The sequence below is a fragment of the Salvelinus namaycush genome, chromosome 38 (assembly GCF_016432855.1).
Source record: "Salvelinus namaycush isolate Seneca chromosome 38, SaNama_1.0, whole genome shotgun sequence".
Classification (NCBI taxonomy): Eukaryota; Metazoa; Chordata; class Actinopteri; order Salmoniformes; family Salmonidae; genus Salvelinus; species Salvelinus namaycush.
This window is the reverse complement of record NC_052344.1, coordinates 25,912,365-25,940,102: the sequence shown is the minus strand read 5'-3', so window position 1 is coordinate 25,940,102 and position 27,738 is coordinate 25,912,365. Positions and strand designations below refer to the sequence as shown.

The following is a 27,738-nucleotide window of genomic DNA, read 5'->3' as shown; positions in this document are numbered from 1 at the left end:
TAGTACTAACAGTAGCTGAATCTGGTAACATATGGTGATAGTACTAACAGTAGCTGAATCTGGTAACATATGGTGATAGTACTAACAGTAGCTGAATCTGGTAACATATGGTGATAGTACTAACAGTAACTGAATCTGGTAACATATGGTGATAGTACTAACAGTAGCTGAATCTGGTAACATATGGTGATAGTACTAACAGTAGCTGAATCTGGTAACATATGGTGATAGTACTAACAGTAGCTGAATCTGGTAACATATGGTGATAGTACTAACAGTAGCTGAATCTGGTAACATATGGTGATAGTACTAACAGTAGCTGAATCTGGTAACATATGGTGATAGTACTAACAGTAGCTGAATCTGCCAGTCAGGACATGACCAGACCAAGATAGAAAGGAATCTATAAAGACCTCCTCTCATCTTCTCACCTCTTCTCCCTCCTTCTCACCTCTCCTCTCCTCCCTCTTTCTCACCTCTCCTCTCCTCCCCTCTTCGTCCCTGAGACACCTGTGGTCCATGTTGTCATGTTGTCTTGTGCTTCGTTATGTTTGTTCAGTATGTTCTGTATGTATAATCCATTCTGTTTTTCCTTCCAGAAATAGAATCTCCAAATCCAAGTTCAGGTTAGTACATGTGATGTCATCACATCGCTGACTCCTCCCTTTCTTTCTTTCTTTCTCTCTTTCTTTCCTTCTCTCTTTCTCTCTCTCTTTCTTTCTTTCTTTCTTTATTTCTTTCTCTCTCTCTCTCTCTCTCTCTCTCTCTCTCTCTCTCTCTCTCTCTCTCTCTCTCTCTTTCTCTCTCTCTCTCTCTCTCTCTCTCTCTCTCTCTCTCTCTCTCTCTCTCTCTCTCTCTCTCTCTCTCTCTCTCTCTCTCTCTCTCTCTCTCTCTCTCTCTTTCTCTTTCTTTCTTTCTTTTTTTCATCCCTTCTGGCTGCTGGATGGACCTGTGTGAGTGTGCGTGCGTGCGTGTGTACAGTACCAGTCCAAACAAAAAGTTTGGACACACCTACTCATTCAAGGGTTTTTTTTATTTTACTATTTTCTACATTGTAGAATAATAGTGAAGATATCAAAACTATGAAATAACCCCAAAAAGTGCTAAACAAATCTAAATATATTTTATATTTGAGATTCTTCAAAGTAGCCACCCTTTGCCTTGACAGCTTTGCACACTCTTGGCATTCTCTCAACCAGCTTCATGAGGTAGTCACCTGGAATGCATTTCATTTAACAGGTGTGCCTTGTTCAAAGTTAAGTTGTGGAATTTCTTTCCTTCTTAATGCGTTTGAGCCAATCAGTTGTGTTGTGACAAGGTAGGGGTGGTATACAGAAGATAGCCCTATTTGGTAAAAGACCAAGTCCATATTATGGCAAGAACAGCTCAAAGAAGCAAAGCGAAATGACAGTCCACCATTACTTTAAGACATGAAAGTCAGTCAATCCGGAATATTTCAAGAACTTTGACATTTTCTTCAAGTGCAGTCGCAAAAACCATCAAACACTATGATAAAACTGGCTCTAAATAAGGACTGCCACAGGAAAGGAAGACCCAGTTACCAGCCTCAGAAATTGTAGCCCAAATAAATGCTTCACAGAGTTCAAGTAACAGACACATCTCAACATCAACTGTTCAGAAGAGACCTGCTTGGGCCAAGAAACATGAGCAATGGACATTAGACCGGTGGAAATCTGTCCTTTGGTCTGATGAGTCCAAATTTGAGATTGTTGGTTCCAAGCGCCGTGTCTTTGTGAGATGGATAATCTCCGCGTGTGTGGTTCCCACCGTGAAGCATGGAGGGGGTGGTGTGATGGTGTGGTGGTGCTTTGCTGGTGACACTGTCAGTGATTTATTTAGAATTCAAGGCACACTTAACCAGCATGGCTACCACAGCATTCTGCAGTGATATGCCATCCTATCTGGTTTGCGCTTAGTGGGACTTTCATTGTTTTTTCAACAGGACAATGACCCAACACACCGCCAGGCTGTGTAAGGGCTATTTGACCAAGAAGGAGAGTGATGGAGTGCTGCATCAGATGGCCTGGCCTCCACAATCACCCGACCTCAACCCAATTGAGATGGTTTGGGATGAGTTAGACCTCAGAGTGAAGGAAAAGCAGCCAACAAGTTCTCAGCATATGACTGTTGGAAAAGCATTCCAGGTGAAGCTGGTTGAGAAAATGCCAAGAATGTGCAAAGCCGTCATCAAGGCAAAGGGTGGCTACTTTGAAGAATCTAAAATCTAAAATATATTTAGATTTGTTTAACACATTTTTGTGTCCCATGTGATGTGCACCTTGTTCCTTGTGCCTCTATCAATGTGTGCCATGACATGCCGACACAGAATCATGTACCTGTAGTTTCCATGACAATCACAATCAGGGAAGGTTCCAGAATAAAGATTCTTTCCCAAAGCTGAAGTTGCGGAGCCAATAGAATGCGTGATAGAATTAATGACAATTCATTTATCTTCCAGGTGAGGTCCCTATTGGTCCCTTGCCAGACACTTCTCAGATAGCCTGTTATTGTTTTCAGTGGCTGTGTCCCAAATGGCACCCTATTCCCTACATTGTGCACTGCTTTTATGGGCCCTGGTCAAAAGTAGTGCCCTACATAGGGAATAGGGTACCATGTGGGATGTAGCCAGTGTTATTCTGTCCATTGCTGTTATGTTATCTATCTCTGGTGTAACATTAGTGCTCTACACACTCTTATGAATCATGTCAGGAGACAGTGGGCTCGAAACCACCTGTTGGTCTTAGTTGAACCGCTGCCTAATGTCCCCTTCACATCTCCTCTCCTCTCTACTCCTCATCCCTCCCCTGAGAGACTGACTCCCTGCTCTGTTTCAAGACACAATCCAACGTTCTCCAGCCTGCTGCACTGCTGCATGTCATGATCATTGGTTCAGTTACTGAAACTGAGAAAATATTGCTCTTCTTCCTGTCATCTTCCTCTTCCTCTTCATCTCCTCTTGCTCTCCTCTCCTCTTCCCTCCTTTTCCTCTCCTCTTTCCTTCCTCTCTTCTTCCTCTCCTCTTCCTCCTCTCTTCCTGTGCTCTTCCTCCTCTCTTCCTCTCCTCTTCCTCTTCATCTCCTCTTCCTCTCCTCTTCCCTTCCTCTCTTCTTCCTCTCTTCTTCCTCTCCTCTTCCTCCTCTCTTCTTCTCATCTTCCTCTTCTTTTTCCTCTCTTCTCCATCTTTCCCCTTCCTTTTCCTCTCCTCTTCCTCTCCTCTTTCTCTCCCCCCTCTCTTTTTCCCTCTGTCTTTCTCCCCCTCTCTCCTTTTTCTCTCTCTCTCTCTCTCTCTCTCTCTCTCTCTCTCTCTCTCTCTCTCTCTCTCTCTCTCTCTCTCTCTCTCTCTCTCTCTCTCTCTCTCTCTCTCTCTCCCTTCCTACAGTCGGTACTCGCGGCGGTGGAACCGTCTGTGTCGTCGTAAGTGTCGAGCGGGGGTCAAATCCAGCGTGTTCTATTGGCTGGTGATCTTCCTAGTCTTCCTCAACACTCTAACCATCGCTTCAGAGCACCATAAACAGGCTGACTGGCTCACAGATGCCCAAGGTACTGACACATCAATACCACCTTCAGAACACACTAAACAGGCTGACTGGTTCACAGAGGACCAAGGTACTGACACATCAATACCACCTTCAGAATACACTTAACAGGCTGACTGGTTCACAGAGGACCAAGGTACTGACACATCAATACCACCTTCAGAACACACTAAACAGGCTGACTGGCTCACAGAGGACCAAGGTACTGACACATCAATACCACCTTCAGAATACACTAAACAGGCTGACTGGCTCACAGAGGACCAAGGTACTGACACATCAATACCACCTTCAGAGCACCATAAACAGGCTGACTGGTTCACAGAGGACCAAGGTACTGACACATCAATACCACCTTCAGAACACACTAACAGGCTGACTGGCTCACAGAGGCCCAAGGTACTGACACATCAATACCACCTTCAGAACACACTAAACAGGCTGACTGGCTCACAGAGGACCAAGGTACTGACACATCAATACCACCTTCAGAGCACCATAAACAGGCTGACTGGTTCACAGAGGACCAAGGTACTGACACATCAATACCACCTTCAGAACACACTAACAGGCTGACTGGCTCACAGAGGACCAAGGTACTGACACATCAATACCACCTTCAGAGCACCATAAACAGGCTGACTGGCTCACAGAGGACCAAGGTACTGACACATCAATACCACCTTCAGAACACACTAAACAGGCTGACTGGCTCACAGAGGACCAAGGTACTGACACATCAATACCACCTTCAGAACACACTAAACAGGCTGACTGGCTCACAGAGGACCAAGGTACTGACACATCAATACCACCTTCAGAACACACTAACAGGCTGACTGGCTCACAGAGGACCAAGGTACTGACACATCAATACCACCTTCAGAGCACCATAAACAGGCTGACTGGTTCACAGAGGACCAAGGTACTGACACATCAATACCACCTTCAGAACACACTAACAGGCTGACTGGCTCACAGAGGACCAAGGTACTGACACATCAATACCACCTTCAGAGCACCATAAACAGGCTGACTGGCTCACAGAGGACCAAGGTACTGACACATCAATACCACCTTCAGAACACACTAAACAGGCTGACTGGCTCACAGAGGACCAAGGTGCTGACACATCAATACCACCTTCAGAACACACTAAACAGGCTGACTGGCTCACAGAGGACCAAGGTACTGACACATCAATACCACCTTCAGAACACACTAACAGGCTGACTGGCTCACAGAGGCCCAAGGTACTGACACATCAATACCACCTTCAGAGCACCATAAACAGGCTGACTGGCTCACAGATGCCCAAGGTACTGACACATCAATACCACCTTCAGAACACACTAACAGGCTGACTGGCTCACAGAGGACCAAGGTGCTGACACATCAATACCACCTTCAGAACACACTAACAGGCTGACTGGTTCACAGAGGACCAAGGTACTGACACATCAATACCACCTTCAGAACACACTAACAGGCTGACTGGCTCACAGAGGACCAAGGTGCTGACACATCAATACCACCTTCAGAACACACTAACAGGCTGACTGGTTCACAGAGGACCAAGGTACTGACACATCAATACCACCTTCAGAACACACTAACAGGCTGACTGGCTCACAGAGGACCAAGGTGCTGACACATCAATACCACCTTCAGAATACACTAACAGGCTGACTGGTTCACAGAGGACCAAGGTACTGACACATCAATACCACCTTCAGAACACACTAACAGGCTGACTGGCTCACAGAGGACCAAGGTACTGACACATCAATACCACCTTCAGAACACACTAAACAGGCTGACTGGCTCACAGAGGACCAAGGTACTGACACAACAATACCACCTTCAGAACACACTAAACAGGCTGACTGGCTCACAGAGGACCAAGGTACTGACACATCAATACCACCTTCAGAACACACTAAACAGGCTGACTGGCTCACAGAGGACCAAGGTACTGACACATCAATACCACCTTCAGAACACACTAACAGGCTGACTGGCTCACAGAGGACCAAGGTACTGACACATCAATACCACCTTCAGAGCACCATAAACAGGCTGACTGGCTCACAGAGGACCAAGGTACTGACACATCAATACCACCTTCAGAGCACCATAAACAGGCTGACTGGCTCACAGAGGCCCAAGGTACTGACACATCAATACCACCTTCAGAACACACTAAACAGGCTGACTGGCTCACAGAGGACCAAGGTACTGACACATCAATACCACCTTCAGAGCACCATAAACAGGCTGACTGGTTCACAGAGGACCAAGGTACTGACACATCAATACCACCTTCAGAACACACTAACAGGCTGACTGGCTCACAGAGGACCAAGGTACTGACACATCAATACCACCTTCAGAGCACCATAAACAGGCTGACTGGCTCACAGAGGACCAAGGTACTGACACATCAATACCACCTTCAGAACACACTAAACAGGCTGACTGGTTCACAGAGGACCAAGGTACTGACACATCAATACCACCTTCAGAACACACTAACAGGCTGACTGGCTCACAGAGGACCAAGGTACTGACACATCAATACCACCTTCAGAACACACTAAACAGGCTGACTGGCTCACAGAGGACCAAGGTGCTGACACATCAATACCACCTTCAGAGCACCATAAACAGGCTGACTGGCTCACAGAGGACCAAGGTGCTGACACATCAATACCACCTTCAGAACACACTAACAGGCTGACTGGTTCACAGAGGACCAAGGTACTGACACAACAATACCACCTTCAGAACACACTAAACAGGCTGACTGGCTCACAGAGGACCAAGGTACTGACACATCAATACCACCTTCAGAACACACTAACAGGCTGACTGGCTCACAGAGGACCAAGGTACTGACACATCAATACCACCTTCAGAGCACCATAAACAGGCTGACTGGCTCACAGAGGACCAAGGTACTGACACATCAATACCACCTTCAGAATACACTAACAGGCTGACTGGCTCACAGAGGACCAAGGTACTGACACAACAACAGCAGCTCAAGTTCCAGCTCATGTTATTTCATTATCTCAGCACCGTAGTGTATTGTACATTATCTGGTACATATAGTACTATAATACAATCACTGGTCTTAAACAACTCAATAACAAGAGTTTATTTCTCCTGACTGGGACACAAACAGAGTTTCCTGCCATTGGTACATCCCAAGTAGTCCCAAGGTACAGAGACAACAACACAGAATAACATCTGTCACATCATTTATATAAAATATTATTATTCACATACACGAGTGGAGGGAGCCATGATGGTTCAGAGATATGTTTGGATTACTTCTGAACTGGTCTTATTATCCTGCTAACAACACTGCTCACCAACTCACATTCTTCACAGATTTGTTGTTCAATTCTTTGTTTTAATTTCTCTTCCTCTTTCCTCAGAGGAGCCAAAATATCTTTATTATATAATCTCTGTTATTTAGTCTTTCTCCTTTCTGTCCTCCTTCTATTCACCTCTCTCCTTTATCCAATAAGCTGTTGGTTTCTACACCTCACTAATCCTAAAGTAATTGTCCAGTGAAAATCTCACTTTTAAAAGTTAGTATTCTGGGCCTCCCGAGTGGCGCAGCGGTCTAAAGCACTGTATTGCAGTGCTAGAGGCGTTACTACAGACCCGGGTTTATTCCCGGGCTGTGCCACAACTGGCCGTGGCCGGGAGTCCCATTGGGCCAGCATTGTCCGGGTTAGGGTAGGGTTTGGCTTTCCTTGGCTCATCTCTCTCTAGCGACTCCTTGTGGCGGGCCGGGTGCCTGCAGGCTGACCTCGATGTCAGTTGAACGGTGTTTCCTCCGACACGTTGGTGCTTCCGGGTTAAGCTGGCGGGTGTTAAGAAGCGCGGTTTGGTGGGTTATGTTTTCGGAGGACGCATGACTCCACCTTCGGCTCTCCCGAGACGAGGTGAAATCAGGGGGAAAAATACAACAAATATAACAGTACCAGTCAAAAGTTTGGACACACCTACTCCTTCAAGGGTTTTTCTTTATTTTTTACTATTTTCTACATTGTATAATAATAATGAAGACATCAAAATTATGAAATAACACATATGGAATCATGTACTGTTGTAACCCCAAAAAGTGTTAAACAAATAAAAATATATTTTAGAATCTCCAAAGTAGTCATGATGACAGCTTTGCACACTCTTGGCATTCTCTCAACCAGCTTTATGAGGTAGTCACCTGGAATACATTTCAATGAACAGGTGTGCCTTGTTCAAAGTTAAGTTGTGGAATTTCTTTCCTTCTTAATGTGTTTGAGCCAATCAGTTGTGTTGTGACAAGGTAGGGGTGGTATACAGAAGATAGCCCTATTTGGTGAAGGACCAAGTCCATATTATGGCAAGAACAGCTAAAATAAGCAAAGAGAAACGACAGTCCATTACTTTAACCTCTTGGAAATAGGGGGCACCCTTTTCACTTCTGGATAAAATTGTGCCCAACTTAAACGGCCTCGTACTCTGGCCTAGATCATATGATATGCATATTATTATTACTATTGGATAGAACACTCTGAAGTTTCTAAAACTGTTTGAATTATATCTGTGAGTAAAACAGAACTCATTTGGCAGGCAAACTTCCAAACAGGAAGTGAAAATTCTGAAATGGGTCTCTGTGAAAGGCATCGCCTATTCAATTGCCTTGTATTTATGGATCTGTATGCACTTCATAGGCCTTCCACTAGATGTCAACAGGCAGTAGAACGTGGAATGAAGTGTCTAGCCTTATGTGGGACCGAATGAGAGCCTTTGGAGTGACAGGTCAGCCATATTGGCAGTATTCGGCTACGCACTTAGGTTTGTCATATCGTTGTCTGCAATGCGCTAGGTAGACACGAAGAAATGCTCCGTCTGGGACGTTATTGGATATATTTGTGAAAAACATCCTAAAGATGGATTCTCAACTGAGTTTGACCAGTTTATTCGACTTTTATTATCACTTTTTGAATTTTTCGTTCATGCGTAAAATCTTCATGGACATGTGCGCTACACCATGCTAGCCAAAGTTGCTAATTCGATAGAAGAAATTGACATTCTAAAACAAAACAACGATTTATTGTGGAACTAGGATTCCTGGAAATGCATTCTGATGAAAGTTCATCAAAGGTAAGGGAATATTTATGATGTTATTTCGTATTTTTGTGGACTCTTTGGACTCCAACATGGCGGAGAATGGCTGAGCGCTGTCTCAGATTATTGCATGCTGTGCTTTGTACTAAAGTTATTTTTTTAAATCTAACACAGCGGTTGCATTAAGAACCAGTGTATCTTTAATTATATGTGCAACGTGTATTTTTCAGCAAAGTTTATGATGAGTTTTTCTGTTAGATTACGTGGCTGTCTAAAATTTCTCCGGACATTTTGGTGCCATTTGTGACCATGGCTGCAATGTAAAACCCCGATTTGTAGCTATAAATATGCACATTTTCGAACAAAACATAAATGTATTGTGTAACATGATGTCATAAGACTGTCATCTGATGAAGTTGTTCAAAGGTTAGTGATTAATTTTATCTCTATTTGTGTGTTTTGTGAAAGCTATCTTTACGGTGAAAAAATGGCGTTGTGTTTTGGGCTATTGTGGTGAGCTAACATAAATATATGTTGTGTTTTCGCTGTAAAACATTTTAAAAATCGGACATGTTGGCTGGATTCACAAGATGTTAATCTTTCATTTGCTGTATTGGACTTGTGATTTCATGAAATTATATTATATGATATCCCTGTGGCGCTAGGCTAGGCTATGCTAGTCAGCTTTTCTGATGAGAATGATCCCGGATCCGGGATGGGTGGTCCGTTTAAGACATGAAGGTCAGTCAATATGGAAAATGTCAAGAACTTTTAAAGTTTCTTCAAGTGCAGTCGCAAAAACCATCAAGAGCTATGATGAAACTGGCTCTCATGAGGACCGCCACAGGAAAGGAAGACCCAGAGTGACTTTTGCTGCAGAGGATAAGTTCATTAGAGTTACCAGCCTCAGAAATAATGAATTGCACCTCACAGAGTTCAAGTAACAGACACATCTCAACATCAACTGTTCAGAGGAGACTGTGAATCAGGCCTTAATTTCTGCAAAGAAATCACTACTAAAGGACACCAATAAGAAGAAGAGACTTGCTTGGGACAAGAAACACGAGCAATGGACATTAGACCGGTGGAAATCTGTCCTTTGGTCTGATGAGTCCAAATTTAAGATTTTTGGTTCCAACCACTGTGTCTTTGTGAGACGGATGATCTCCGCATGTGTGGTTCCCACCGTGAAGCATGGAGGAGGAGGTGTGATGGTGTGGGGGAGCTTTGCTGGTAACACTGTCAGTGATTTATTTAGAATTCAAGGCAGACTTAACCAGCATGGCTACCACAGCATTCTGCAGCGATATGCCATACCATCTGGTTTGCGCTTAGTGGGAAATGTATTTGTTTTTCGACAGGACAATGACCCAACACACCTCCAGGCTGTGTAAGGGCTATTTGATTTAAGGAGAGTGATGGAGTGCTGCATCAGATGACCTGACCTCCACAATCACCTAACCTCAACCTAATTGAGATGGTTTGGGATGAGTTGGACCGCAGAGTGAAGGAAAAGCAGCCAACAAGTACTCAGTATATGTGGGAACTCCTTCAAGACTGTTGGAAAAACATTCCTCATGAAGCTGGTTGAGAGAATGCCAAGAGTGTGCAAAGCTGTCAAGGCAAAGTGTGGCTACTTTGAAGAATCTGAAATATAAAATATATTTTGATTTGTTTAACTCTTTGTTGGTTACTACATGATGTGTTATTTCATAGTGTTGATGTCTTCACTATTATTCTAAAATGTAGAAAAGAAAAACCCTTGAATGAGTAGGTGTGTCCAAACTTTTGACTGGTTCTGTATATAAATAAGTTAATATTCTGTTAACTCATAGCCAAATAATGTTTTTGACTCATCCTATACTCATATTTATAATAAAAAACACCTTAAAAAAACACCTCAAACTTATTGTATGTCTCAAACAGGCCATTTCAAAAGGGCTTGCTATAGGAGGATGAGCTGGCCAATCAGCGGTCTACAGCGTTAATAATTGTAGACCAGTATAAGCCCACACCATTCTGTTGTTGCTGTATGCCCACACCATTCTGTTGTTGGCATACGCCCACACCATTCTGTTGTTGGGGTACGCCCACACCATTCTGTTGTTGGGGTACGCCCACACCATTCTGTTGGGGTACGCCCACACCATTCTGTTGTTGGGGTACGCCCACACCATTCTGTTGTTGGGGTACGACCACACCATTCTGTTGTTGGGGTACGACCACACCATTCTGTTGTTGGGGTAAGCCCACACCATTCTGTTGTTGGGGTACGACCACACCATTCTTTTGGGGTACGCCCACAGCATTCTGTTGTTGGGGTACGCCCACAGCATTCTGTTGTTGGGGTACGCCCCCAGCATTCTGTTGTTGGGGTAAGCCCACACCATTCTGTTGTTGGGGTACGACCACACCATTCTTTTGGGGTACACCCACAGCATTCTGTTGTTGGGGTACGACCACACCATTCTATTGTTGGGGTACGACCACACCATTCTGTTGTTGGGGTACGCCCACACCATTCTGTTGTTGGGGTACGCCCACACCATTCTGTTGTTGGGGTACGCCCACACCATTCTTTTGGGGTACGCCCACAGCATTCTGTTGTTGGGGTACGCCCTCACCATTCTGTTGTTAGGGTACCTCCACACCATTCTGTTGTTAGGGTACTTCCACACCATTCTGTTGTTGGGGTACGACCACACCATTCTGTTGTTGGGGTACGACCACACCATTATGTTGTTGGGGTACGACCACACCATTATGTTGTTGGGGTACGACCACACCATTCTGTTGTTGGGGTACGACCACACCATTCTGTTGTTGGGGTACGACCACACCATTCTGTTGTTGGGGTAAGGCCACACCATTCTGTTGTTGGGGTACGCTCACACCATTCTATTGTTGGGGTACGCCCACACCAATCTGTTGTTGGGGTAAGCCCACACCATTCTGTTGTTGGGGTACGACCACACCATTCTGTTGTTGGGGTACGCCCACACCATTCTGTTGTTGGGGTACGCCCACACCATTCTGTTGTTGGGGTAAGCCCACGCCATTCTGTTGTTGGGGTACGACCACACCATTCTGTTGTTGGGGTACGACCACACCATTCTGGTGGGGTACGACCACCCATTCTGTTGTTGAGGTACGACCACACCATTCTGTTGTTGGGGTACGACCACACCATTCTGTTGCTGGGGTACGACCACACCATTCTGTTGTTGAGGTACGACCACACCATTCTGTTGTTGGGGTACGACCACACCATTCTGTTGCTGGGGTACGACCACACCATTCTGTTGCTGGGGTACGACCACACCATTCTGTTGTTGAGGTACGACCACACCATTCTGTTGTTGGGGTACGACCACACCATTCTGTTGTTGGGGTACGACCACACCATTCTGTTGTTGGGGTACGACCACACCATTCTGTTATTGAGGTACGACCACACCTTTCTGTTGTTGGGGTACGACCACACCAATCTGTTGTTGGGGTACGACCACACCATTCTGTTGTTGGGGTACGACCACACCATTCTGTTGTTGGGGTACGACCACACCATTCTTTTGGGGTACGACCACACCATTCTGTTGTTGGGGTACGACCACACCATTCTTTTGGGGTACGCCCACACCATTCTGTTGTTGGGGTACGACCTCACCATTCTGTTGTTGGGGTACGACCACACCATTCTGTTGTTGAGGTACGACCACACCATTCTGTTGTTGGGGTACGCCCACACCAATCTGTTGTTGGGGTACGCCCACACCATTCCAAAACAGAAAAGCTGCTTTCTAACGAACTTAATGACCTTTTATTTCACTCAATTCTAGGTCATATTTCATATAAATCTGTAAATACTGGACAGTTACTTTAAGTTATATACCCTCACCACCCTCTCTCTCTCTCTCTCTCTCTCTCTCTCTCTCTCTCTCTCCCCCGTTTTCTCTCTCTCTCTCTCTCTCTCTCTCTCTCTCTCTCTCTCTCTCTCTCTCTCTCTCTCTCTCTCTCTCCTCAGACATAGCCAACAAGGTCCTGCTGGCGTTGTTTACAGGGGAGATGCTGTTAAAGATGTACAGCCTGGGTCTACAGGCCTACTTCGTGTCTCTGTTCAACCGCTTTGACAGCTTCGTGGTGTGTGGAGGCATCCTGGAGACCATTCTGGTGGAGACCAAGATCATGTCCCCGCTAGGCATCTCTGTTCTGCGCTGCGTACGCCTTCTACGCATCTTCAAAATCACAAGGTATAGTACCACATAACACAGTCACTACTAAATTAAAACAAAATAAAAGACTGTGTCCCATTCTGTGGGGTAAAGAAAGCTGGAAGACAGTTCCTATGTGTATGGATGAGTCCCAAATGGAACCCTATTCCCTATGTAGTGGACTACTGTTAACCAGAGCCCTATTCCTTATGTAGTGGACTACTGTTGACCAGAGCCCTATTCCCTATGTAGTGGACTACTGTTGACCAGGGCCCTATTCCCTATATAGTGGACTACTTTAGACCAGGGCCCTATTCCCTATGTAGTGGACTACTGTTGACCAGAGCCCTATTCCCTATATAGTGGACTACTGTTGACCAGAGCCCTATTCCCTATATAGTGCACTACTTTAGACCAGGGCCCTATTCCCTATATAGTGGACTACTGTTGACCAGAGCCCTATTCCCTACATAGTGGACTACTGTTGACCAGAGCCCTATTCCCTACATAGTGGACTACTGTTGATCTGCTGTGGCTTTGTGAACAGTGCAACGTAAAAGGACCTTCCATCTAGCAACAGTCGACATGTTAATCATTACTAACACGTACCGTTTCCATCAGTCACCATCCAACGGTACTTGTCCTCTCTTTATCACACTCTCCATGTTACAATACTGTATGTCCTCTCTCTATCACACTACCCATGTTACAATACCATATGTCCTCTCTCTATCACACTCTCCATGTTACAATACCGTATGTCCTCTCTCTATCACACTATCCATGTTACAATACCGTATGTCCTCTCTCTATCACACTATCCATGTTACAATACCATATGTCCTCTCTCTATCACACTCTCCATGTTACAATACCGTATGTCCTCTCTCTATCACACTATCCATGTTACAATACCGTATGTCCTCTCTCTATCACACTATCCATGTTACAATACCATATGTCCTCTCTCTATCACACTCTCCATGTTACAATACCGTATGTCCTCTCTCTATCACACTCTCCATGTTACAATACCGTATGTCCTCTCTCTATCACACTCTCCATGTTACAATACCGTATGTCCTCTCTCTATCACACTCTCCATGTTACAATACTGTATGTCCTCTCTCTATCACACTCTCCATGTTACAATACCGTATGTCCTCTCTCTATCACACTCTCCATGTTACAATACCGTATGTCCTCTCTCTATCACACTATCCATGTTACAATACCGTATGTCCTCTCTCTATCACACTCTCCATGTTACAATACTGTATGTCCTCTCTCTATCACACTCTCCATGTTACAATACCGTATGTCCTCTCTCTATCACACTCTCCATGTTACAATACCGTATGTCCTCTCTCTATCACACTCTCCATGTTACAATACCGTATGTCCTCTCTCTATCACACTCTCCATGTTACAATACCGTATGTCCTCTCTCTATCACACTATCCATGTTACAATACCGTATGTCCTCTCTCTATCACACTCTCCATGTTACAATACCGTATGTCCTCTCTCTATCACACTATCCATGTTACAATACCGTATGTCCTCTCTCTATCACACTCTCCATGTTACAATACCGTATGTCCTCTCTCTATCACACTATCCATGTTACAATACCGTATGTCCTCTCTCTATCACACTATCCATGTTACAATACCGTATGTCCTCTCTCTATCACACTCTCCATGTTACAATACCGTATGTCCTCTCTCTATCACACTATCCATGTTACAATACCGTATGTCCTCTCTCTATCACACTCTCCATGTTACAATACTGTATGTCCTCTCTCTATCACACTCTCCATGTTACAATACTGTATGTCCTCTCTCTATCACACTCTCCATGTTACAATACTGTATGTCCTCTCTCTATCACACTCTCCATGTTACAATACCATATGTCCTCTCTCTATCACACTCTCCATGTTACAATACCGTATGTCCTCTCTCTATCACACTCTCCATGTTACAATACCGTATGTCCTCTCTCTATCACACTCTCCATGTTACAATACCGTATGTCCTCTCTCTATCACACTATCCATGTTACAATACTGTATGTCCTCTCTCTATCACACTCTCCATGTTACAATACCGTATGTCCTCTCTCTATCACACTCTCCATGTTACAATACCGTATGTCCTCTCTCTATCACACTCTCCATGTTACAATACTGTATGTCCTCTCTCTATCACACAATCCATGTTACAATACCGTATGTCCTCTCTCTATCACACTCTCCATGTTACAATACCGTATGTCCTCTCTCTATCACACTCTCCATGTTACAATACCGTATGTCCTCTCTCTATCACACTCTCCATGTTACAATACTGTATGTCCTCTCTCTATCACACTCTCCATGTTACAATACTGTATGTCCTCTCTCTATCACACTCTCCATGTTACAATACCGTATGTCCTCTCTCTATCACACTCTCCATGTTACAATACCGTATGTCCTCTCTCTATCACACTACCCATGTTACAATATGTAACGGCTTTCTTCCATAGGTGAAGGAGAGGACCAAAGTGCAGCGCGGCTAGTGTTCAACATGTTTAATAAAAGAACAAGTGAAACACTACAAACAACATACAAAATAACAAATGTGCAAAACCGATACAGACCTATCTGGTGCAGAACACAAACACAGAGACAGGTAACAAACACCCACAAAATCCCAACACAAAACAAGCCTCCTATATATGATTCTCAATCAGGGACAACGATTACCATCTGCCTCTGATTGAGAACCATATTAGGCTGGACATAGAAACAGACAAACTAGACACACAACATAGAATTCCCACCCAGCTCACGTCCTGACCAACTAAACACATACAAAACAACAGAAAACAGGTCAGGAACGTGACAGAACCCCCCCCTCAAGGTGCGAACTCCGGGCGCACCCCTAAAACTCAAGGGGAGGGTCTGGGTGGGCATCTGTCCGCGGTGGCGGCTCCGGCGCAGGACGAGGACACCACTCCACCACTGTCTTTGTCCCCCTCCTTAGCGTCCTTTGAGTGGCGACCCTCGCCCACGACCTTGGCCTAAGAATCCTCCCCAAGGCCCCCACATGATTTAGGAGGTAGCTCAGGACAGAGAGGTAGCTCAGGACAGAGAGGTAGCTCAGGACAGAGAGGTAGCTCAGGACAGAGAGGTAGCTCAGGACAGAGCTCAGGACAGAGGGGCAACTCCGGACTAATGGCAGCTCCGGACTGAGTGGCAGCTCCGGACTGAGTGGCAGCTCCGGACTGAGTGGCAGCTCCGGACTGAGTGGCAGCTCCGGACTGGGTGGCAGCTCCGGACTGGGTGGCAGCTCCGGACTGGGTGGCAGCTCCGGACTGTAGGGCAGCTCATGACTGGAGGGCAGCTCATGACTGGAGGGCAGCTCATGACTGGAGGGCAGCTCATGACTGGAGGGCAGCTCATGACTGTAGGGCAGCTCATGACTGGAGGGCAGCTCATGACTGGAGGGCAGCTCATGACTGGAGGGCAGCTCATGACTATAGGGCAGCTCATGACTGGAGGGCTCAGACGGCGCTGGGCAGACGGATGGCTCAGACGGCGCTGGGCAGACGAGCAGTGCAGGCGGCGTTGGGCAGACGGGCAGTTCAGGCACCGCTGGGCAGACGGCAGACTCTGGCCGGCTGAGACGCACTATAGGCCTGATGCGTGGTGCCGGAACTGGAGGTACCGGGCTGAGGGCACGCACCTCAGGGCGAGTGCGGGGAGGAGGAACAGGGCTCTGGAGATGCACTGGAAGCCTGGTGCGTGGTGTAGGCACTGGTGGTACTGGGCTGGGGCGGGAAGGTGGCGCCGGATATACCGGACCGTGAAGGAGGACCCGCGCTCTTGAGCACCGAGCCTTTCCAACCTTACCAGGTTGAATGGTCCCCGTAGCCCTGCCAGTGCGGCGAGGTGGAATAGCCCGCACTGGGCTATGCAGGCGAACCGGGGACACCACCTGTAAGGCTGGTGCCATGTACAGGAGACGTACTGGAGGCCAGATATGTTGGGCCGGCTTCATGGCACCCGGCTCGATGCCCAACCTAGCCCTACCAGTGCGGCAAGGTGGAATAGCCCGCACTGGGCTAAGCACGCGTACTGGGGACACCGTGCGCTTTACCGCATAACACGGTGTCTGACCAGTACGACGCCCTCTCACTCCACGGTAAGCCCGGGGAGTTGGCTCAGGTATCCAACCCGGCTTCGCCACACTCTCCTTTAGCCCCCCCCCAAGAAATTTTGGGGTGAGCCTCTCGGGCTTCCAGCCTCTCTTACGTGCTGCCTCCTCAATCCACCGCTCCTGGGCTGTGGCTGCCTCCTTCTCCTCCCGAGAGCGGCGATTCTCTCCAACCTTTGCCCAGGGTCCTTTTCCGTTCATGATTTCCTCCCATGACCATTCCTCCTGGTACCGCTGCTGCTGTTGCTGCTGCCCGTTGCCACGCTGCTTGGTCCGGGTTTGGTGGGTGTTTCTGTAACGGCTTTCTTCCATAGGTGAAGGAGAGGACCAAAGTGCAGCGCGGCTAGTGTTCAACATGTTTAATAAAAGAACAAGTGAAACACTACAAACAACATACAAAATAACAAATGTGCAAAACCGATACAGACCTATCTGGTGCAGAACACAAACACAGAGACAGGTAACAAACACCCACAAAATCCCAACACAAAACAAGCCTCCTATATATGATTCTCAATCAGGGACAACGATTACCATCTGCCTCTGATTGAGAACCATATTAGGCTGGACATAGAAACAGACAAACTAGACACACAACATAGAATTCCCACCCAGCTCACGTCCTGACCAACTAAACACATACAAAACAACAGAAAACAGGTCAGGAACGTGACACAATACTGTATGTCCTCTCTCTATCACACTCTCCATGTTACAATACCGTATGTCCTCTCTCTATCACACTCTCCATGTTACAATACCGTATGTCCTCTCTCTATCACACTCTCCATGTTACAATACTGTATGTCCTCTCTCTATCACACTACCCATGTTACAATACCGTATGTCCTCTCTCTATCACACTCTCCATGTTACAATACCGTATGTCCTCTCTCTATCACACTCTCCATGTTACAATACCGTATGTCCTCTCTCTATCACACTCTCCATGTTACAATACCGTATGTCCTCTCTCTATCACACTCTCCATGTTACAATACCGTATGTCCTCTCTCTATCACACTATCCATGTTACAATACCGTATGTCCTCTCTCTATCACACTCTCCATGTTACAATACCGTATGTCCTCTCTCTATCACACTCTCCATGTTACAATACCGTATGTCCTCTCTCTATCACACTCTCCATGTTACAATACCGTATGTCCTCTCTCTATCACACTCTCCATGTTACAATACCGTATGTCCTCTCTCTATCACACTCTCCATGTTACAATACTGTATGTCCTCTCTCTATCACACTCTCCATGTTACAATACCGTATGTCCTCTCTCTATCACACTATCCATGTTACAATACTGTATGTCCTCTCTCTATCACACTCTCCATGTTACAATACCGTATGTCCTCTCTCTATCACACTCTCCATGTTACAATACCGTATGTCCTCTCTCTATCACACTCTCCATGTTACAATACCGTATGTCCTCTCTCTATCACACTCTCCATGTTACAATACTGTATGTCCTCTCTCTATCACACTCTCCATGTTACAATACTGTATGTCCTCTCTCTATCACACTCTCCATGTTACAATACCGTATGTCCTCTCTCTATCACACTCTCCATGTTACAATACCGTATGTCCTCTCTCTATCACACTATCCATGTTACAATACCGTATGTCCTCTCTCTATCACACTATCCATGTTACAATACCGTATGTCCTCTCTCTATCACACTCTCCATGTTACAATACTGTATGTCCTCTCTCTATCACACTATCCATGTTACAATACCGTATGTCCTCTCTCTATCACACTCTCCATGTTACAATACCGTATGTCCTCTCTCTATCACACTCTCCATGTTACAATACTGTATGTCCTCTCTCTATCACACTATCCATGTTACAATACTGTATGTCCTCTCTCTATCACACTCTCCATGTTACAATACTGTATGTCCTCTCTCTATCACACTCTCCATGTTACAATACCGTATGTCCTCTCTCTATCACACTATCCATGTTACAATACTGTATGTCCTCTCTCTATCACACTCTCCATGTTACAATACCGTATGTCCTCTCTCTATCACACTCTCCATGTTACAATACTGTTTGTCCTCTCTCTATCACACTCTCCATGTTACAATACCGTATGTCCTCTCTCTATCACACTCTCCATGTTACAATACTGTATGTCCTCTCTCTATCACACTATCCATGTTACAATACCATATGTCCTCTCTCTATCACACTCTCCATGTTACAATACTGTATGTCCTCTCTCTATCACATTCTCCATGTTACAATACCGTATGTCCTCTCTCTATCACACTCTCCATGTTACAATACCGTATGTCCTCTCTCTATCACACTATCCATGTTACAATACCGTATGTCCTCTCTCTATCACACTATCCATGTTACAATACCGTATGTCCTCTCTCTATCACACTCTCCATGTTACAATACCGTATGTCCTCTCTCTATCACACTCTCCATGTTACAATACCGTATGTCCTCTCTCTATCACACTCTCCATGTTACAATACCGTATGTCCTCTCTCTATCACACTCTCCATGTTACAATACCGTATGTCCTCTCTCTATCACACTCTCCATGTTACAATACCGTATGTCCTCTCTCTATCACACTATCCATGTTACAATACCGTATGTCCTCTCTCTATCACACTCTCCATGTTACAATACCGTATGTCCTCTCTCTATCACACTATCCATGTTACAATACCGTATGTCCTCTCTCTATCACACTCTCCATGTTACAATACTGTATGTCCTCTCTCTATCACACTCTCCATGTTACAATACCGTATGTCCTCTCTCTATCACACTCTCCATGTTACAATACCGTATGTCCTCTCTCTATCACACTCTCCATGTTACAATACCGTATGTCCTCTCTCTATCACACTCTCCATGTTACAATACCGTATGTCCTCTCTCTATCACACTCTCCATGTTACAATACCGTATGTCCTCTCTCTATCACACTATCCATGTTACAATACCGTATGTCCTCTCTCTATCACACTCTCCATGTTACAATACCGTATGTCCTCTCTCTATCACACTATCCATGTTACAATACCGTATGTCCTCTCTCTATCACACTCTCCATGTTACAATACTGTATGTCCTCTCTCTATCACACTCTCCATGTTACAATACCGTATGTCCTCTCTCTATCACACTCTCCATGTTACAATACCGTATGTCCTCTCTCTATCACACTCTCCATGTTACAATACCGTATGTCCTCTCTCTATCACACTCTCCATGTTACAATACCGTATGCGGAAGGGAAAGGAAGCCATTTTTATTTGAGCGGATCCATTTCATTTCACAGTTAATGCGTTTTGAATTGTGGATAATGAAGTGTGCTGGCAGGGTTCACTAAATCCCAGTAATATAGTAATGTAGCTTTCAGATAGTTCTACTGAGGCTAAACAGTACATTGGTGCTGCTGGCGGACTCCGTCACACAACTGCTCTCTCCGTGGCTGTGGCCCAAACGGTACCATATTCCCTATATAGTGCACTACTTCTTCACTGTAAAGCCACATGTACAACAGGAGCCTCCCTCCCTTCCTCCTGGCCACCACTACTAATCTCAGAGTTTAGTTTAACTCACCCTCCATGTTTACCTTTACCCCTGACCTCTGACCCCTATTCAGAGGACACAAGAGGAGGAGAGAGGGTAGAGAGAGAGGGGAGAGGAGGATTGGGGGAGAGAGGAGAGAGGAGAGAAGGATTGGGGAGAGAAGAGGAGGAGGGGGGAGAGAGGAGAGGAGGAGGAGGAGGAGAGGAGATGAGCAGAGGGAGAGGAGAGGAGAGGAGGAGGGAGGAGAGGAGGAGGAGGAGAGAGGAGAGGAGGAGGGGAGGAGGGTGGAGAGGAGGAGAGGAGAGGAGAGGAGAGGAGAGGAGAGGAGAGGAGAGGAGAGGAGAGGAGAGGAGAGGGGGAGAGGAGGAGGGGGGAGAGGAGTGGAGAGGAGGGGGAGAGAGGAGAGGAGAGGAGAGGAGCAGGGGGGAGAGGAGGAGGGGGAGAGAGGAGAGGAAGTATTGGTATTTTATTAGGATCCCATTAACTGTTGCGAAAGCCGCAGCTACACTTCCAGGGGTCGACACAAAACATGAAACATGACATAATACAGGACATTAATAGAACACCTCAAGGACAGAACTACATAGATTTTTAAAAAGACACACGTAGCCTACATATCAATACATACACATAAACTATCTAGGTCAAATAGGGGAGAGGCGTTGTGCCGTGAGGTGTAGATTTATCTGTTTTTTGAAACCAGGTTTGTTGTTTATTTGAGCAATATGAGATAGAAGGAAGATTTATCCAATAATATCTCCATATACTGTAACTGGATACTTTCTGACATTTGTTGTGGATTTGGGGACTGTGTGAAAAGACCCCTGGTGGCATGTCTGCTGTGGTAAGTGTGTGTGTCAGAGCTGTGTGTAAGGTGACCTTGCAAACTATTTGGAATTTTCAACACAATAATTTTTCTTATAAAAAGAAGAAGTGATGCAGTCAGTCTTTCCTCAAGTCTTAGCCAAGAGAGACTGGCATGCATAGTATTTATATCAGCCACCTGATTACAATGAAAAGCAAGACTCTGTTCTGGGCCAGCTGCAGCTTAACTAGGTCTTTCTTAGCAGCACTTGACCACACGGCTGGACAATAATCAAGATAAGACAAAACTAGAGCCTGCAGGACTTGTTCTGTGGATTGCGGTGTCAAAAAGCAGAACATATTTTTATTACGGACAGACCTCTCCCCATTTTTACAACCATTGAATCTACAGTATATGTTTTGACCATGACAGTTTACAATCTAAGGCAACGCCAAGTAATTTAGCCTCCTCAACTTGTTCAACAGCCACACCATTCATTACCAGATTCAGCTGAGGTCTAGCACTTAAGGAATGATTTGTACCAAATACCATGTTCTTAGTTTTAGAGATGTTCAGGACCAGTTTATTACTGGCTATCCATTCCAAAACTGACTGAAACTCCTTGTTCAGCGTTTCAGTGACTTCATGAGCTGTGGTTGATTCATTCTATAGCTAGAGGACTTCCCGGCCGGCTCGGCCCTCCCCTCCTGCTTCGTAGCTAAGTGACTCATTGCGAGTTTACAGAACAGGGCTGCGGGCAGCTGAGCGAAAATGGAGGAAACCTAAACTTCTGGAGGACCTATCATCCTTTCACACTCTCCTCTCTACCTTCTCTTCCTCTGTATCTGCCTCTAAAGCCACTTTCTACCACTCTAAATGTCATGTGTCTGCCTCTAACCCTAGGAAACTCTTTTCGACCTCGTCCTCCCTCCTTAATCCTCCACCCTCTCCCTCCTCCCTCTCTGCGGAAAAAGGTTGACGACATCTGCTACTCATTCACTCAGCCTATTGAGTCCACTGGTCTCACTCACACAGAACTACCCTACGCCTTGACCTCTTTCTCCCCTCACTATCCAGATGACTTCCTGTTGTCTGGCCGCTCGACAACCTGCCCGCTCGATCCCATCCCCTTCTCCGTTCTCCTCTCCGTTCTCCAGACCATCTCTGGAGACTTTCTCCCATTCCCCACTTCCCTCATCAACTCGTCCCTGACAACTGGCTACGTCTCCTCTGACTTCAAAATGACCCGAGTTGCTTCCCTCCTCAAGAAACTTGACTCATCTGACGTCAAAAACTATAGATCTGTATCTCTTCTTTCTTTTCTTTCTAAAACACTTCAGCGTTCTGTCTCTGATCAACGTCCTCGTTATCTCTCTCAGAACAATCTTCTTGACCCTAACTAGTCAGGCTTCAAGACGGGTCACTCAACCGAGACTGCTCTTCTCTGTGTCACGGAGGCTCTCCGCACTACCAAAGCTGACTCTCTCTCCTCTGTTCTCATCTTCCTAGATCTATCCGCTGCCTTCGACACCGTGAACCATCAGGTCCTCCTCTCAACCCTCTCAGGGCTGGTTGTCTCAGGCTCTGTACACTCTGCATGCTATCTGGCAGGCCGCTCCTACCAGGTGACATGCAGAGGATCTGTTTCTGCACCACGTACTCTCACTACTGGTGTCCCCCAGGGCTCAGTTCTAGGCCCTCTCCTCTTCTCTCTATACACCAAGTCACTCGGCTCCGTCATATCCTCACATGGTCTCTCCTATCGTTGCTATGCAGATGACACTCAACAACTTTTCTCCTTCCCGCCTTCTGACACCCAGGTGGCGACACACATCTCTGGTTTCCTGGCTGATACCTCAACTGGGATGTCAGCCCACCACCTAAAGCTCAACCTCGACAAGATGGAACTGCTCTTCCTCCCGTGGACGACCTACCCGCTCAAAGACCTCTCCATCACGGTTGACAACTCCACAGTGTCACCCTCCCAGAGTGCAAAGAACCTTGACGTGGCCCTGGACAACACCCTGTTGTTCTCTGCAAACATCAAAGCAGTGACCTGTTCCTGCAGGTTCATGCTCCACAACATCAGTAGAGTACGACCCTACCTCACACAGGAAGTGGTGCAGGTCCTAATCCAGGCACATGTTCTCTCCCGTCTGGACTACTGCTACTCTCTGTTGGCTGGGCTCCCTGCCTGTGCCATCAAACCCCTACAACTTATCAAGAATGCTACAGCCCTTCTGGCTTTCAACCTTCCCAAGTTCTCTCATGTCACCCCTCTCCTCTGCATACTCCACTGGCTTCCAGTCGAAGCTCACATCCACTACAAGACCATGGTGTTTACCTATGGAACAGCAAGAGGAACTGCCCCTCCCTACCTTCAGGCTCTGATCAAACCCTACACTCCAACCTGAGCACTCCGTTCTGCCCCCTCAGGTCTCTTGGTCCTCCCTACCTTCAGGCTCTGCTCAAACCCTACACTCCAACCTGAGCCCTCCGTTCTGCCCCCTCAGGTCTCTTGGTCCTCCCTACCTTCAGGCTCTGATCAAACCCTACACTCCAACCTGAGCCCTCCGTTCTGCCACCTCAGGTCTCTTGGTTCTCCCTACCTTCAGTTTCTGCTCAAACCCTACACTCCAACCTGAGCCCTCCGTTCTGCCCCGTCAGGTCTCTTGGTCCTCCCTACCTATGCTCAAACCCTACACTCCAACCTGAGTACTCTGTTCTGACACCTCTGGTCTCTTGGTCCTCCCACCCCTACCGGAGGGCAGCTCGCACTCAGCCCACTTAGCTCTTCTATGTCCTGGCACCCCAATGGTGGAACCAGCTTCCCCCTGAAGCTAGGACAGCAGAGTCCCTGTCCGTCATCTGAAACCCGACCTCATCAAACAGTACCTTAAATGATCCTCCTTCTCACCTAAAAAAACCTTACAATGTTTTTCTTTCATTATTCGTTTTTGTATGCCTGAATATGATGGCTCACTGTTCGTTGTTGGCATTTTCTGTTTAAGTTTTGTGATTAATAAGCCATCTGATTCGATGAAAGATGGAGTTGAATTTGTCTTTCTGCCCATAAAACTATTTTTCCCATCATTCTTTATATCATTGATCTTGGCTTAATAATACAGTTTCTTCTTCTTTTTGTTGAGTTTAGTCACATAATTTCTCCATTTGCAGTAAGTCAGCCAGTCAGATGTGCAGACAGACATATTATCTCATTTCAACCACACAGTTTTTCAATTCCTCATCAATCCATGGAGTTTTAACTGTCAGTTTAACAGGTACATGCTTATCAATAATCGGAAAGAAGCAATTTCACAAAGTGCCGCGTCTGGATGCTCCTTATTAATCACATCAGACCAACAAATATTTTTAACATCATCCACACACGTTTGTATGATCTCTTATACACTGTTTTAGGCCCAGCTGTTGGAGCCTGTTTTAGGCCCAGCTGTTGGAACCTGTTTTAGGCCCAGCTGTTGGAACCTGTTTTAGGCCCAGCTGTTGGAGCCTGTTTTAGGCCCAGCTGTTGGAGCCTGTTTTAGGCCCAGCTGTTTCAGCCTGTTTTAGGCCCAGCTGTTGGAGCCTTTTTTAGGCCCAGCTGTTGGAGCCTGTTTTAGGCCCAGCTGTTGGAACCTGTTTTAGGCCCAGCTGTTGGAGCCTGTTTTAGGCCCAGCTGTTGGAGCCTGTTTTAGGCCCAGCTGTTGGAGTCTGTTTTACGCCCAGCTGTTGGAGCCTGTTTTAGGCCCAGCTGTTGGAGCCTGTTTTAGGCCCAGCTGTTGGAACCTGTTTTAGGCCCAGCTGTTGGAGTCTGTTTTACGCCCAGCTGTTGGAGCCTGTTTTAGGCCCAGCTGTTGGAGCCTGTTTTAGGCCCAGCTGTTGGAACCTGTTTTAGGCCCAGCTGTTGGAGTCTGTTTTACGCCCAGCTGTTGGAGCCTGTTTTAGGCCCAGCTGTTGGAGCCTGTTTTAGGCCCAGCTGTTGGAGCCTGTTTTAGGCCCAGCTGTTGGAGCCTGTTTTAGGCCCAGCTGTTGGAGCCTGTTTTAGGCCCAGCTGTTGGAGCCTGTTTTAGAGGGTAGATCAGATAGATTGTAGATTCCATCTATGTAATTGTCTGCATCATTTCTAATCCCCCATATATATATATATATACCGTATATATATATATATATATTTTTTTTTTATATATATTTTTTTATATATACAGTACACTTTTTTGGTTACTACATGATTCCATATGTGTTATTTCATAGTTTTGATATCTTCACTATCATTCTCTAATGTTAAAAATGGTAAAAATAATTTAAAACCTTTGAATGAGTTTCCAAACATTTGACTGGTACTGTATAATATCAGCACCTAAGTATCCCTGTCTCTTCTATAGATGCTATATCCTTGTATTACTACTGCTAAACTCAGTAAAAAAAGAAATGTCCCTTTTTCAGGACCCTGTCTTTCAAAGATAATTCGTAAAAATCCAAATAACTTCACAGATCTTCATTGTAAAGGGTTTAAACACTGTTTCCCATGCTTGTTCAATGACCCATAAACAATTAATTAACGTGCACCTGTGGAACAGTCGTTAAGACACTAACAGCTTACAGACGGTAGGCAATTAAGGTCACAGTTATGAAAACGTAGGACACTAAAGAGGCCTTTCTACTGACTCTGAAAACCACCAAAAGAAAGATTCCCAGGGTCCCTGCTCATCTGCGTGAATGTGCCTTAAAAATGCAAGGAGACATGAGGACTGCAGAAGTGGACAGGGCAATAAATTGCAATGTCCGTACTGTGAGACGCCTAAGACAGCGCTACAGGGAGACAGGACGGACAGCTGATCGTGCTTGCAGTGGCAGACCACGTGAAACAACACCTGCACAGGATCGGTACATCCGAACATCACACCTGTTGGACAGGTACAAGATGGTAACAACAACTGTCCGAGTTACACCAGGAACGCACAATCCCTCCATCAGTGCTCAGACTGTTCGCAATAGGCTGAGAGAGGCTGGACTGAGGCCTTGTAGGCCTGTTGTAAGGCAGGTCCTCACCAGACATCACCGGCAACAACGTCGCCCCATGGGCACAAACCCCCCGTCACTTGACCAGAGAGGACTGGCAAAAAAGTGCTCTTCGCTGACAAGTCGCGGTTTTGTCTCACCAGGGCTGATGGTCGGATTCGCGTTTATCGTCAAAGGAATGAGCTTTACACCGAGGCCTGTACTCTGGAGCGGGATCGATTTAGAGGTGGAGGGTCCGTCATGGTCTGGGGCAGTGTGTCATAGCATCATCGGACTGAGCTTGTTGTCATTGCAGGCAATCTCAATGCTGTCCGTTACAGGGAAGACATCCTCCTCCCTCATGTGGTACCCTTCCTGCAGGCTCATCCTGACATGACCCTCCAGCACGACAATGCCACCAGCCATACTGCTCATTCTGTGCGTGATTTCCTGCAAGACAGGAATGTCAGTGTTCTGCCATGGCCAGCGAAGAGCCCGGATCTCAATCCCATTGAGCACGTCTGGGACCTGTTGGATCGGAGGGTGAGGGCTAGAGCCATTCCCCCCAGAAATTTACGGGAACTTGCAGGTGGCTTGGTGGAAGAGTGGGGTAACATCTCACAGCAAGAACTGGCAAATCTGGTGCAGTCCATGAGGAGGAGATGCACTGCAGTACTTAATGCAGCTGGTGGCCACACCAAATACTGACTGTTACTTTTCATTTTGACCCCCCCTTTGTTCAGGGACACATTATTCCATTTCTGTTAGTCACACGTCTATGGAACTTGTTCAGTTTATGTCTCAGTTGTTGAATCTTGTTATGTTCATAAAAAATATTTACACATGCTAAGTTTGCTGAAAATAAACACAGTTGACAGTGAGAGGATGTTAATTTTTTTGCTGAGTTTATATAATCAAATGAATTATCTAAGCGAGTCTCAGAAATGTCTGATATATGAATGTTATCTGATGTTGGCAAGTTATTGATTTCATGAACCTTATTTCTAAGGCTCCATATATTAATATGGGCTATTTTCAACCCTTTCCTGGGTAGCTTCTCAGAGACATCATATGGAAAAGAACAAACAAAGCAAGAGAAAAACGAACACATTTAGCAGTCCATTAATCAATTGGTGTGTGTGTGTGTGTGTGTGTGTGTGTGTGTGTGTGTGTGTGTGTGTGTGTGTGTGTGTGTGTGTGTGTGTGTGTGTGTGTGTGTGTGTGTGTGTGTGTGTGTGT

The 27,738-nt window shown here is 46.0% G+C and overlaps 1 protein-coding gene across 1 annotated transcript in view; it reads left to right on the top strand.

The window, feature by feature from the left end:
- Nucleotides 1–27,738, top strand: part of cacna1c (calcium channel, voltage-dependent, L type, alpha 1C subunit) — a 98,325-nt gene that overhangs the window by 13,253 nt on the left and 57,334 nt on the right. The window contains exons 3-5 of the mRNA XM_038978064.1: nt 600–626; nt 3,401–3,561; nt 12,709–12,934. Of these exons, the coding sequence (XP_038833992.1) occupies nt 600–626; nt 3,401–3,561; nt 12,709–12,934 (414 nt within the window). The remainder of the gene's footprint in view (nt 1–599; nt 627–3,400; nt 3,562–12,708; nt 12,935–27,738) is intronic.